We start from the raw sequence: 15391 nt of genomic DNA on the forward strand, positions 1-15391 counted from the left end.
CCCTGATGCGAGTGTCGTCCAGGTCCCTGATGCGAGTGTCGTCCAGGTCCCTGATGCGAGTGTCGTCCAGGTCCCTGATGCGAGTGTCGTCCAGGTCCCTGATGCGAGTGTCGTCCAGGTCCATGATGCGAGTGTCGTCCAGGTCCATGATGCGAGTGTCGTCCAGGTCCATGATGCGAGTGTCGTCCAGGTCCATGATGCGAGTGTCGTCCAGGTCCCTGATGCGAGTGTCGTCCAGGTCCATGATGCGAGTGTCGTCCAGGTCCCTGATGCGAGTGTCGTCCAGGTCCATGATGCGAGTGTCGTCCAGGTCCATGATGCGAGTGTCGTCCAGGTCCATGATGCGAGTGTCGTCCAGGTCCCTGATGCGAGTGTCGTCCAGGTCCCTGATGCGAGTGTCGTCCAGGTCCCTGATGCGAGTGTCGTCCAGGTCCCTGATGCGAGTGTCGTCCAGGTCCATGATGCGAGTGTCGTCCAGGTCCCTGATGCGAGTGTCGTCCAGGTCCCTGATGAGAGTGTCGTCCAGGTCCATGATGCGAGTGTCGTCCAGGTCCATGATGCGAGTGTCGTCCAGGTCCCTGATGCGAGTGTCGTCCAGGTCCCTGATGCGAGTGTCGTCCAGGTCCCTGATGCGAGTGTCGTCCAGGTCCCTGATGCGAGTGTCGTCCAGGTCCATGATGCGAGTGTCGTCCAGGTCCATGATGCGAGTGTCGTCCAGGTCCATGATGCGAGTGTCGTCCAGGTCCCTGATGAGAGTGTCGTCCAGGTCCATGATTGGAGTTCTGTCCAGGTTCATGATGTGAGTGCTGACAAGGTCTAGGTTGTCATTTTCGCATTGATCCGATCAGACTTATTTTGATTGTTCTTGTTGCATTTTCTCTTTTTAACTTCTTGTTAACGTTCTGTTGAGTTCTTTTCATATTCTTATCAATGTTCTTTCTTTCTCAAAAGAACGAAAATAAATACATAAAAATAACCAGCTGGTGTTGTGCAGGACTTTGCATCTCATCATGTGGATGCATGGACATATGTCCACATTCAGCACTCAAGGATACTATAGTAAAGACAAAAAGCTTAATTCAATATATTATTAATGACATATCTGTTTTTTTTGTTTTTTTTAAACCTTGGACGTGCTGGCTTGAACCTTGAATTTCACCTCGGGGATGAATAAAGTATCTTTGATTTGATATCTTATATTGAATATACTATTCATTAACATTGGGCTAAAAAAAACCTGCATTCAGCCCACTTTCTGTTTATGTTCAGAGTTTGTTGCTTTATAAAGCAATAATTTAGCTTTATATCTTCTATCTTATCTCTTCCATCAGTCCATGACATGAACCTTGTCTCCAGTTCGACACATTTCTGCAAAACTGCAGAGAAAGTGCAGGAATTGAAACCTCTCATCGAGGAAAGTTTGAATGGTTTCACATCCCCCATGGATGCAAAGCCCAGCTGACTCAGTTGCTGTGTTTCCATCAGTCTTAGCACTGCGCAAAACCTAAATATTGCAATAAAAAACAAAAAGAATTATAATATAATAAAAAAAAGATTGCGAAAAAGTTTTTACTCTCATGATTCAGTTTATCAGATGTTTCGATATAGAAGTATACCGCAAAGTAAAACGGAAAGTCTTTCTACCACATTTCCACGTAAACGTACGTGACGTAGGTGGTCACATGACCAGTTCATTTCAAGAAATGATGGCTACAAGTGGGGCTGCAACAATTTGTCGACGCTGTCTAGAAAAATCGACAATGAAAATAGTCGACAATGAATTCCATTGTTGACCAATGTCGCCAGATGCGTTTTTCCGACAGAGTGAGGCATCACACATGTGCAAAAGCATCTCTGTTGGACGGTAATGTACACAGAAATGTCGGCGTCCGCAACAACAACGTGTCCCAAAACGTCTCAAGTTTGGGAACATTTAAGCCTGGATAAGGGAAACAAAAACATCTCCTGCAGGTTTGCAAAGCAGACCTTGCTTATCATGGCAGCACGTCGGTGATGCATGAGCATTTAAAGAGGAAACACGTCGGGTGTTTAAATGAAACAGAGTCTGACTCGTCTCGGTAAGATTACCTTCTACGCTAACTAGCAGACATAAAAATAAAACTTATTGTCTGACTGACTGCCTGACTAAAGTATTTAAGTATTTTAAAATAAATGCATGCAGTCCGAAGCAGAGGGCCACCATGGAGCCCTTTCTGCAGAGGAAGCAGACCCTGCAACAGGCGACTGTCCTCACAGAGTCTTGGAGATGCTGATCTGTGATATGAAGCCGCTCATTTCATTCAGTTTGTTTAATTAAAAAAAGATTTCCCTGTGCTTATAAAATTAACAGATTTATTTATTTATGGATTTATGTCTATACTGACTGAGCACTGTTCCTGTCAGATGGTTTTATGATACGGGACTTTTTTGTTTACTTTTTGTAAACCCACCTTTTAGCGGCAAAGTTGATGAAAATAGACATTTTGTATTGAAGTACAGATCTTCTATTATCATTTGTCACACAATGAAAGCAACCTTAAACTAAAAAAGAAGATCCAACTAGTCAACCAGTGGTTTCAATAGTCTGTGACTACCTGACTATTAAAACAGTCATTAGTTGTAGCCCTAGCCTCAAGATGTCTTTTGTGTTCTGATGAGGACATCAGCAACAGCAGCAGTCGCAGCTGAAACAACTGTTCTAAAACGCTGAATGCTTTGCAAGTCAGTTCAGCTGAAAGCAGAGTCACACGGGACGGGATTTTACAAAATCTACGGCTTAAACACCTTTTTAAAGGAAACGTCTGCAGATTGCAACTGTCTGTTGTCAAATCTACGAAAATATCACCTTGATTCTTTTTTTTTTTTTTTAACCTGTCCTGTCCAGCATCTCAGCATACAGAACAGCAATCTGCGTGCCATATTTTTGCCAGACAGATTTGCTCTGTCAAGGGAGACATCTCATGTATATAGCTGCCCTTGATAATCTGAATATTTTTATTATTATTACAATTATTTAATTTAATTTATTTATTTATTTTTTTCCTTTTATCATTTTGCAATCATCGTCAGTCTTGATATGGCCGAGCTGGACCTGGCAGGGAAAGAGGAAAAAAAAGAGGAAATGAAAGGAGGAAAAAGAGAGAGAGAAAAGAAAGGCGTGTCTAAGCTGCTAAAGTTACAGTATTTGCAAAACAATATAAAGTACTGAAAAAATACAACAAGACAAAAGTAGGATAGTGACAATATTCAAAAACAGACCAAAAAAAGAAAAATAAAAGTAAAAAAAGAAAATGAATGAATAAAATAACAATTACAATACCAACCGTTATTAAACACACCTACAGAGAGTCATCAGCAACATTTAGTAGGAAGCAGATGGGAAGATGAGCGCTTTGTGGGCGTGCACGTGTGAGTGTTCAACCTGTGATCATGCAATCAAAGATCAGCTGAGTGCTTGTAGGGGAGCACGACCACGACCCGAGGTGTAGGGGAGGAAGCCAAGGCCCCCAGGGCCCGGCAAGCCCACCGCGATTCTGAGACTGACTTGTAGTTTCTCAGCAGCTTTGCACAAACATGGAGTAACTCTGAGCGGGAGCTGCCGCTCCAAAGAGAACATCTGGTCACCTTAGTTATACATATATACCACGGTTTCCTTGGTTACAATCCCAGATCACCTTTTAGGGCGATGAATTTGCTTTTCTTTACAAAAGCGTCGTGTCTGAATTCAGCTCGTTGAGTTTCTTTTTACCTGCTTTGCATCTATGATCTGGATTTAAGCCACATTCATTAAGAATCCTACTCTATATTATGACTTTTTTAATAAAACATTTATAAATAATGCACTGTTTACTGTTAATTTACTCCTTATGTAATTACAGTAAATCAGCAGGTATGGAGACATTTAATGAAATGTTTGGGTCCGCAAGGCACACATCTTGTCGCTATGCACTCACCTACACTTAATTCTGATTCTCAATTTTAAAAAATTATATATATATCATTATTTAATACACTTTCAAAATTAGTTTTCCTCTTTTTGAAAGCTACGGTTTCATGTGCGTCATTATCTACATTTTTCTCTCTTTCTTATCTTGCTACGTTGTCCTGACAGAATCACTTCTCACACTTTCCACCAGTTACATCACCTGATCGTTCTCTTCTCTTTTCATGCAGACTGTTTCTGTATTTCACCTTTCCAGCTCTTCCATCTGACCATTGATGTAAAACCGCATCTTTATTTTAGCCTCCTTCCTTTATCCTAGTCTTTCATGTCAATGAAACTTATACAGTAAACGAATTGGTAGCTAAATGTTGTGGACTCAAACTGCTGTCCACTGGTGGTTTTAATTTCTTCCGTCCCGTTTACTGTGATGTTTGACTCTTGTTCACTCTTTCTCAGGTTGGAAGATATGCACAGCTGCTGTTTCTATGACTACTAAAATATAAATGTCCAAGTTTCCCCCCAAATCTGCCTCATGCTCAAGTAACATGCTCAAAGCAAACATTCAATACTTGAGGAAATGGAGTCAGTAGATCAGAGAAAAAGACATATTTCGGACTGATTAGTAGTTAAACAAGAGTGAAAAAAGCACAATATTCAGCTGTGACTGTTATCATAAATGTTATCTGTTAATTCATGGTTTCTCTCCTTGCATCCCTTTTCTGTTATTCATCTTGTATTTCACTGCAACCTGCACAAGTTGACTGTTTTCTGAGAATACAGCAGGTAAAAAAGTACGTCTTTAATCAGAAGGTGATTTGGTATTGATGTTTTTAGAAAAAAGGAGAAATAAAACTAGACTAAATCTGTAAATCTGCACCCAAAACAGGAGAAAACAATAAATAAACTTGCCCTCAATAACCTGAACCTCCAGAAACCTCTGTTCTGTGACATTTCTCCTTATTTTAACAGTCTTCATTGGAATTCTGCTCCGGCTTTAACTCGATCTGCAGATCCGGTTACGATCTGCAGGACAGGTAGTGATGAACAGCAGGCAGCTTTGTTTTGCAGCCTGACAGACTCTGACAGCCATTTTGGAACCCAACACATGATGCAAAACATTTTTTATAGTCTTAAGACCTGATATCAGGACGGAGGCTGCAGAGCATCGAGAGCTGGAACATCTTTCCAGAAGCTGTTAGACTGCTGAACCCCCCCCCTCCTACCATGTACCTTTCAACCATAATGAAGACTGAACTGAAGACTTTACTAGCTGCAATAACAGGTATTATGTGCTGCAAAGGCGAGCAAATAATACCAGACTTAATTTACATGTAGATCTACAACGGGATTGTTGTTGTGGTCTATATTTTATCCTTATTTCTACTTCACAGGTCTGTTTTAAATGTCTAAATCTGGGAGCTCAGATATTAAATTTTGAGCTTTCTCATGTGTAAACATGCTGGTACACTGCAAAAACTGAAATCTAAGTAAGATTCCAAATCTTAACTTGAGTATACATATGCTTATTTTCTTTTTAAAGGTAAGATAACTCTTAGTTTTTATTCCAGAGAATTCCTCTTGTTTTAAGAGTATTTTTACTTGTTTTGGGAAGTCTTGTCAAGCCAAAGTTTCTTGTTCTGTTGGCAGATAATTTATCTTATTTTAAGCAACATTTACCCATTTTTTTTTTTCTTTCTTGCTTTTTAAGGCTGAGTTTTTGCAGTGTGTAACAAGGTTTCTTGAACATTCAGCCAATAAGTTTTTAAAAGCATATTTTGGTCTGGACTCGGTCAGCGCTTTAATTAATGACGTTAATGATTTTATTCTGTGTTGCAACACTTCATCGGCTCTGGATGAGGTCAGAGCTGCGATCCGGTCATGCCATCAGCAGATTAACTCAGGATGATGATGACACACAAGTTATTACCTTTTCTGTCCTTTTCTTTCAGAACCAGCATGCCACAGCTCCAGCATGGTGCCGGTATACTTTCAGCCCTGCAAAGGTTCGCCACACTGCACAGCTCCCTCCGTGACCATCAAGGCCACCTCCCTTCCTTCTTCACCTCCATTTACATTTCACTCAACATATAGCTCCCTCATGTCCCTCCAGTTTATTCCTAATCCCCCCAGTATAATCCCAGTAACCCATAAGCCGACCAGACCGTAAGCTTCTGCCAACTGGGACTGTTGGGTTGTTTTGCCTTTAGTTTGTTTGCTTGTTTTCCAGCCAACATGCTGCGGAGCCCCTTTAGCAATCAAACACATTAAAGCTCGATTTTCCTCCAAGATCTGGTTATTAATGGAGCCTTATTTCCATAAAGCATTATGAATTTATCTCCTCATCAATAATTGCTTTGAAAATGAACATGATAGACTGGAGGGAAAAGTGTTGATCAGTTAAATGAGGAATAGAGAGTCAGGAGGAAGATCAGCGAATGCAGCAGAGCTGAAAACAGACAGATGACAACAAAAGTCCTGTTGTCTTCCTCGCCTGGCTTCTGCCCAGCAAAACAAAGCCATTCTAACATCCTTCACCTCCCAGTTAATGCTGAGATATCGATATGAATACAGATCTTTTGTGAGGCAGAGGATGAACTTCTTTAAACTTAAAGATATTTCTCTTTATTTACTATTAAAATCCAGTATTAATGGGAAGTTCAGCTCTTTTTTTTTTTTTTTGTCTTGTCCAGCATTTAGGCAGCAGAATGATGGTCTGGATGTTCTGCTGAGCAAATTTTCTCTGCCAAGGGAAGCTTTATAGATATAATGATCCCCTTGACTTTCTGAATTTTTATTTTATTTCTATGTTTATTTTGTATTGTTGTTTGAATTGTAGAGTTTGTACTGCTGGACCAGAGAGGACAGACAAAAGACAGAAAGAGAAAGGAGAAGAAACACCTCATAAGAAAAGGGAAAGAGATAAAGGGAGAGAAAAGGGAGAGAAAAAAACAACTAGAAAATAACCCAAAAACAAAAAGAAAAAAAACAACCTACAGATGTATACATACACACATACATACACACACACGTACATATACACACACACACACACACACATACATATATACACACACACACACACACACACACACACACACACACACACACACACATCGGCAGCCATCCCCAGGCGCAGACCCCAACCGCCCCACCCCGGAGCCAGCCATGCACCGACCCAGGAGGAGGCAGAGGGGGGTCCCAGCCAGAGTCCCCCGCAGTCAGGGGGAACAGGCCCCAGCAGGCCCGGACCAGCGAGGACCGGCCCCGCCGGGCACCGGCCACCCAGGGCAGACAGAGCGCGGGCCCCACGGCCCCCACGGCCCCAAGAGCCCAGAAGCACCCCCCCACCCCCGCAGGCAGAGGGCCCAGCCCACACCGACGGAGGGCCGGGATCCCCAGACCGCCACCGAGCGGCAGCCAGGCCGCACCCCAGTGCACCAGCAGCGCTCCCCGAGCACCAAGACCCTCCACGCACCCACACACACACAAACATGCACCCACCCACCTACCCCCACCCACACCCATCCACACTTCCTCCTTAAACACACCCTATCCACCCATTCTCTTACACACGCTCAAACTCACACTCTCCTTGAAGAGGAGGGGCGGGAGAAGGAGAGACAGACCAAGGGCCCACCGCCCCCACACCCCTAGGAGACGCCCCCACCCAGAGACACGTTGCATTCCCTCCTCCTTTACACACCAACACATTCACACCCCCTCACCATCAGCCTGGTATACACACACATCTACACACACACACACCTACAGACCCACACATACATCTATACACATACACACCCATTCTAACAGATACACGGCCAAAAGATTAGTCCACCTCCAAAACCCTACATCCCACTCCCCCCCCTGCCCACCACAAAACACCCCTTCCCATTCTACCTACCTTAGAACAAACCACTACAACTCCCCACTTCTCTCACTGAAGTCCTACCCCCTTCATAATCATGACCCTTCACCCCCCTATACACCTACATACACATGCACCCCCCACTCCCCCCTACACACGGGCCACTACCCCCCATACACATGCACCTCAATACTCCTCTATATACACACCCCTATCTCCCATGCATTTAACACCAGATTATCCACACACATGCCCTTACCCCTTCCCACACACACACACACACACACCACCCACTCCCTCGTCCACACCCTCAACCCCCCACACAACATGTACTATCACACGCCCCAAAACCTCCACCCCCACACCTACATGCCCTAACACACTCCCCCTTACACACAACCCTACCCCCCACAAACTCATGCTCCACTACACTCCCCATAAACCCCCCACATATAAAGCACCACACACCTCCTACACCCCACACACTCATGTACTATCACAGTCCCCTAAACCTCCACCCCAACACCCCTCACACACTCCCGCATACACGCACCCCTACCCCCCATACATTCATGTACCACTACACTCCTCCATACACACCCCGCATATACACCACCGCACTCCCTCATACGTACCCCTCCTACACCCCACACACTCATGTACTTTCGCACTCCCCTACACCCCCACACATACATGCCTCAACACACTCCCACATACACGCACCCCTACCCCCCATACATTCATACACTCCTCCATACACACCCCATATATACACAGGCACCCCCCCATCCTCAACTATCTTGGGCCCGGGTCCCTCTGCCGGGCACCAGGGCACGGACCCGCCCCCGCTGCAGCGGCAAGTTCAGCTCTTTTCAGAGATCCAACTCTTTTGATTCAGCTCCTTTCGGAGAGTCGGCACTTTTGGCTGCGAAATGGTTCTTCATTAACTTTCACTTCCAATTCCTTTTTAACAATATTTTGTTTGTTTATCAAGTATTTTTAAATCATGAAACTTTTATTTTTGTGCATTTTTAATTCTAAAGTATGCTCAATATTTTAATTAAACCTTTAAATGAACAGAAGAACACTGAACCAGACCAAGATGTCTGAAAGTCTGAACTTTGTGAAACTTGGGCTTGACTTGCGTCTCCATTTTCTTCTAACACAACAATTTTAATCTGTCAAGCAGTTCTCTCTGTGGACCTGGTCTGTAGTTCTTCTTATAAGATGCCCTTCCTTCTTTTCTTAGTGGTATGATGCGGATCTTTCCTCGTGTGTAATTTACCGCATGGTGCTGTCCATCAGAATAAAGTCTTAAACACCGGCACCCATGTGAAGAAACAACACAAAACTCGGAATAACTCGGAGTGAATTATCAACATTAACAAGTGCGATGCCAAATTGTGATTTATGATTATCCTAAAACAAACTCGTGAGGCAGAAAGCTGGATTTCACCTCGGGCCACAACAACAATGTGCTGATGCTGCAAAATAAAAGACAAAAAGAAGTGCTGGCTTCATCTGCTCTAGAGGAGAGGAGAACTTGTGGAGTTTCATGGTTTAATCACCTGAAGCTGGACAAACTTTAGGACATCTGCGGGACGACGGGAGGATCTGCTTTAGCAGCTGCTTGCTTTAAGAAGCAAAGAAGGAATAATAAAGACGCTCGTCATGAAGATACAAAGTTTGAAGTGGCGCCTGCTGACTGCAGATCCTGCAGAAATACGTTGGAGCAGAGTGGATGTTGACGTGGCTCAGCAGCTTTCACAGGCAGGGCGGCTTTTTGTTCCAATAAGTACAGCTTAGAAATCCTTCCTACTGGCTTGTATGTGAATATAAAAGCTACTGAAACCACGTAAACACACAGTTCCACCAAAGGAGAACTGGAGTTCGCGTCTGTGTTGTTATGTGAGAATTTGTTGCACAGCAGTTATTGAAATGTTTTCAACAAGTTACCTCCAATCCATAAATCTGCTCTGCTCCCTCCACAAAATATCAGATGACATGGCTTCATCATCGGTGTTGTCGAGGCTTTTTCAATGGTTTGAAAGCGATGGGAGTAATTCTCTCAAAAAAAAACCCTTTAATTCAGCAAAGTTTAGTCAAAGAAAAGAGGTCTGTTGTCTTCCGTCTCACCTGCTCTTCTTTGGTATAAAGCTGGAAGCACTCGTCCAAGGTGCAGCTGTGCTGCTGAAGGTGTTGCTGCTGCTGGTTCCTCACGCTCTCCGCGTCCTTCACCACCTCCTCCTGGATGCTGCCAAACAGACTGAAACAAGCACAAAGCGTCTTCATTCAGCAAAATAAGCTTCACTCGCACCGGTCGGTTCTTCCCGTACAACACTACAAATCAGTGGGTTTTCCCATTTCTGCAACAGATTTATTGTATGATTATGTTTCTCTGGTTGAAGAAATACAACGTTATACCAACTCAATGAATAATAATGAATGATGTGATTCCAGTTCAGTTTGATTCGGGATCCAGACGTCGATGGGAGGCGATATCATTTGATTATCATAAAAGCAGAAAATATCACAAGTATAATTTTATCCAGCTGAATCAGGCAGTTTCACATGATTTCATTTTGATGGCAACAAAATGACATTTTCTGCAAATATTTGGTTTTCTTCGACTTTTTTTTTTTTTTTTTTTTTTTGCATATTTATGATTTTCTTTTAAGGAGCAAGAAGCATCAGTATCAGTATCTGTATCCACGTCTGTGTCAATATTAGTGTTGAAGAAAAAGCAGCATAAAGACATGATATCAGATGGACAGGAGAGGTTTTCGGATTGTCCGTCCCTGGTCAGCTGGCAGCGAACTGGAGGCTCAGTGTCCTGCCCGAGGACCCGGACAGGGACAGAAGATGCTTACCATTCTTTAGAGCTGTGTTCCCACTCGATAATCAGCTTCACATGAAGCGGTCCGCCGGGGCCACAGAACTTCAACGCTCTGCAACATGAGGACGAGAAAAGCACAAATTATTACACACTTGCTATCACAACTTATTAAAAAAGGAGCAAAACAAGGCTTAAATAAGTTTGACTATCATGTTAGAACAAGTAGAGCTGCTTTGGTGGAGATGATGAATGATTCAGGTTCTCCTACAGATTCACACACTGGCTTCACATCATGCAAAATACAAACATCTCTCCAAGATCCAGGACTGTAGGACTCGGGGTTTTTATACTTCAGTGCTTTAATGTCAAACGAAAAGAAGAAATATATATAAATATGAGCATCCGACAATCACTGATGGGTGAAAATGGAGAGAAAGAGAAATAACTGGAAGCATTTTCACCATGTTGATAGAAACATAAAATAATACATTTGCTGATTTGCAAACCGTGCGGTTCCTTCCCCTGGCTCAGATAAATAACGTTACTGGAATGAGTTCCAGTCATGCCGAGTCTCGCTTTCTCTCGCTGCTGCTGTCGTTCTGTTAAAACACAGCTTGTTTACCAGAATACGCTGCTGGTTTTCATGTCACACGTTCATGTCGGCTTTACAGCATGAAGGATAAAAATAAAAGAAGAAAAGTTGGGAATGAAAACGCCAAACATCAACATAAAAACACCTGTTTGCATAAATGGCTGATTTTACTAGCAGCTTTGGGAAGTCATGCCGGGAAACACTCAACAGACAACATGGGCACAAACTCCCAGCAAACAGCTGAATATCTCTGCTGCACACCTGTTCCTCCTGAACAACACGGCCAGGATTACATCATCTGTTAACCCAACAATCCCTCCTCCACTGTTGCTGTTCTCACCAGGAACGGCTGGAATTTGTTCCTGCTGCCTTGTTTTAGTGAAAAGCATTGGCCAAGTTCCTGCAGCATCCTTACTGGGGCTTCATTCCCGTTCCTTTTATTCACTGAGCTCACATTCATCGTGGACTTAAAAGGAAAGAAAAGGCTTCAGCTTTCTTCTTGCCTTGATTTCATCTTTTCAACGGGAAATGAAAAGCTCCGTTGTTGCCAAATGCAACTCCTACAACGGCTCATAAAAGCAGCCAGAAGTAACAACAGACGTAGTTTAACTGGCTTCATAGCGGTGATATGGCGCGTGAGGTGAAACAATGCCGCCTTCAGAAGGGCATTGTCCAAACTAGTGGAGGAATTTACTTAAAGAAGATCTTTATTTTAAAGAAAAATACACAACATGACCAGAGCAGCTTGAGAAAGTGGCCGCTAGTTTGACATGAGGGCCGGGCGATTCTGCATATTTTCTATCGCTCCGATACCAAGTAAGTATCGCCGATACCGACACCAGTACCGCTACTTTTTGCTCAATGATTTTTTACCTTAGCTATAGATCCTGATGACACTAATAAAAGAGTTTAAATAAATGTTGTTAAAATGTCTCTGTTAAACTAAATGGAAGAACTGAAACACTTAAATTCAGTTTTTTTGTTGTTGTTTGAATTCAATAATAAAGAACATCAAGATCACAACAAAATAATAAAACAACAGTTCATCACACAGAAAAAAAGAGTGTGACCCCGCCTACACAAAGGACGTTACTGTCGGACTATTATAAGAAGATTCCCTGGTTTTTATTTTGGTTCATACGAGTCGTCGCTTCATGGCGAAGAAAATAATGGAGGAAAGAAAATATGGCTAAAGGTCATCAGAGGGCTGCATGACCAATGTTTTTCCACTAACTTCCCTCATTATGGTGCGAACAAAAAGCACACAGCTGTGGCCTGCATGTGAAGATAAGTCCATCAGTGCAGCGGCAGCCAGATGTTTGATGCTTCGCTGCAGGTTTTTCTACATAAAACTTCTCTGCTGCGATGTGAAGCAAAACGTTCGGGCTGCAAATGATGTTGTTAAGGAACAAAAAAAAAAAAAGAAGTTATTTTATTCATGATATATTTATTTGTTTGGTTGGTGGTTAGCACTATGTGGCCCCGCAGCAAGAAGGTCGCTGGTTCGAGTCTCGGCCGCGGTGAGTTTTGAACTGTGTGGGGTTTGCATCAAATCAAATCAAACTTTATTTCTATAGCACTTTTTATGCTTGAAAAAAAACAATACAAAGTGCCGAACATAATAAAACAATTTACATCACTGTGAGGTGGAAACCTCCACATTCTCTATCTTACCGCCAGTGGGTGTTATCTTTTATAGATGTAGCATATTTAGAGTTGTATACTGGATGAGTACATAATGCTAAGGAAGAAACTATAAATGTCTGGAATCAAGCAGTGGCTGAGTCTAATAATATGAGGCTACCTTTAAGGATGATTGAGGAAGTTAACAAATTTGAGTCGTGTTTCATTACTATGCAGATCTAACACTTTATTATGTGTCCTGGACCTGCGTATGTATCTTTATTTTATTTTTGTTTATGGTGTTTTTCTCTATATGCGTTTTTGTTAATGTGTATAATATAAAATAAATTAAAAGTTGATAAAAAACAAAAACAAAACACAAACAATTTACATCAAATAGATTAAACACACACACACACACACACATCCAGAGTCCCCTTACACACACCCACAACCACCTTCTCCCGTACCCCATTATCCCCTATAACAGTTAAAGGAAGAAGACGAATGGCCAGGTACATGTGCACCAGAAAAGGAAACGATATCCATGAGCTTCCTGTGCAAGCGTGGGTACTCTGGCTTCCTGCCACTGTGTAACGTCATGCATGTTGGGTTATTTAGTTACTCTAAATCGTCCCTAGTGAGTGTGAGAGTGCAGGGTCAGGGTGGTGGGAGTGGTCCATGTTGTACCCTGCCTCTCGCCCAATGATTGCTGGGATAGGCTCCAGCTTCCCCGTAAAACTGAAGCTTGTTCCATCCTCCAAGAGAAGCAAGAACTGAGTTCTTGTTCTCGAGGCTGCAAGACCAAGAAAAACCTTCTTCTTCATCAGGTCCTTCCATCCTCCAGGAGAAGCAGGTCTGCAGCGGGGAGGGGTCACTGTGGGGGGCCATGTCTGCTTTATGTGCCATGAACCCGGCTGTTACCTCCACCAGGTGATGTTTTTCCGGCATCTTTGTGCTCAAAATAACTCAAAAGGTTACAGAGGATTTTATAAAAACTTCCAGAGTTGTTGGAAATGTGAAAATGAAGAAGTGATTAAATTCTGGTGGTGATCCGGATCACCCTTTGGATCCAGGAATGTTTTAAAAGGATTCTTTAACATTGGAGGTTTCCGCTCTCCGAGTTTCTAGTTTCATATTTAACGAGCAACTTCGTCCGCGGCGGGTCGTGCACGCGGCGGGTCGTGCACGCGGCGGGTCGTGCACGCGGCGGGGTCCGAGTGTTTTGATGTAAAAATGTTGGTACTTTCTCACCACCTCGATCGGCTGTTTTATCAAAACGATCCGTTTTACCTGCAGCAGTAAAAACGCGGAAGCAGCAACTCTGCTTCCTGCTTTCTCCGTGTTAACCACGCCCACCTCACATGTCCGACCAATCACATGATACTTCTCAGAGCCCCGCAAGAGAAAAGTTCTGCCAGCCCGATGTGTCAAGAACCGTCTTCAAACACGTCCCGGAGGACAAAATTACGTCATTTTCTTCTCGGAGCCTCGAGAATAAGAAAAAAGTTCTGGCTTCTTGTGGAGGACGGAACAAGCTTTAGTTGGAGCAATCTGCTAAGATATAGATGGATAATAAGCCGATTAATCGTTTATCTGAATTTTTTTCTGCCAAATATCACAATCAGCATCGGCCAAAGAAAATTCATATCGGTCAGACGCCCTAACACCTCATTCTGTATTATTGTTGGAGCTTTGTACAAAGGGGGGGGTAGTGTGGGTAACTGTTACTATGTCAGCAATTAATGTTGTTAACTAAGTAATTTTATGATGGAAAAAAAATAATGTGCAAAAAGTTTATTCCTGACATAAAAGAACCCCTGACTGAATCTGACTGCTGATTGGTTGGTGATGTGATTGATGTGCTGTAATTTTTAACTCAAACTGTAATTTTTTTCAGCTCCTTCATCCCAGGTCATCCTGCTGGAAAACCAGCATTGTGTGTTCGTAGCATGTCGACCGATATTAAACCAGGGAAGCAATCAGAAACCTCCGCCAAGAATCTTTTAAAAAGTTCCAAGATCCAAACGGTGATCCGAATCACTGCCAAAATGTAATCAGTTCTTCTGTTTCACATTTACAACAACTCCTGAAAATTTCTTGCAAGTTTGTCCATAACCTTTAGAGTTATCTCGAACATAGACAGACAGACAGACAGGTAAACGCTGGCAGAAACGTAACCTCCTCGGCGGCGGTAATGAAGCACTGCGGGTCCTGGAGTGGCCACTGGGGAGCCACAAAGCAAATGAAATGCATCTTGTTTGTGTAAAGGGACTTGGCAAATAAAACCAGAGCTGGCAGCACAATCAGTAAAGCCCTGCTGGACGAGTCCAGGGCTTGTGAAACACAGGATGAGCCTGTCGGGAAGGGAGACGTGACGTTTTGTGAATGCTGATGTGGACGCCCAGATGGATGTGAAGCTCATTCAGTTTGAGTTGAACTGAAAATGCACCTTGACTGGGAACATTTCTCTTAATTAAACTGCAACAAAACAAGGGATTTATCATGTGCCTATCATGCAAATATCAC

At 43.1% G+C, this 15391-nt stretch overlaps 1 protein-coding gene across 1 annotated transcript in view; it reads right to left on the minus strand.

The window, feature by feature from the left end:
- usp43a (ubiquitin specific peptidase 43a) overlaps window positions 1-15391 on the minus strand; it is a gene marked incomplete at both ends in the record, with an annotated part of 164443 nt that overhangs the window by 32022 nt on the left and 117030 nt on the right. Inside the window, 2 exons of the mRNA XM_079264441.1 lie at window positions 9948-10077; window positions 10682-10759. Of these exons, the coding sequence (XP_079120567.1) occupies window positions 9948-10077; window positions 10682-10759 (208 nt within the window). The remainder of the gene's footprint in view (window positions 1-9947; window positions 10078-10681; window positions 10760-15391) is intronic.

This window comes from Telmatherina bonti, assembly GCF_933228915.1.
Source record: "Telmatherina bonti genome assembly, chromosome: 3".
In the NCBI taxonomy this organism is placed as follows: Eukaryota; Metazoa; Chordata; class Actinopteri; order Atheriniformes; family Telmatherinidae; genus Telmatherina; species Telmatherina bonti.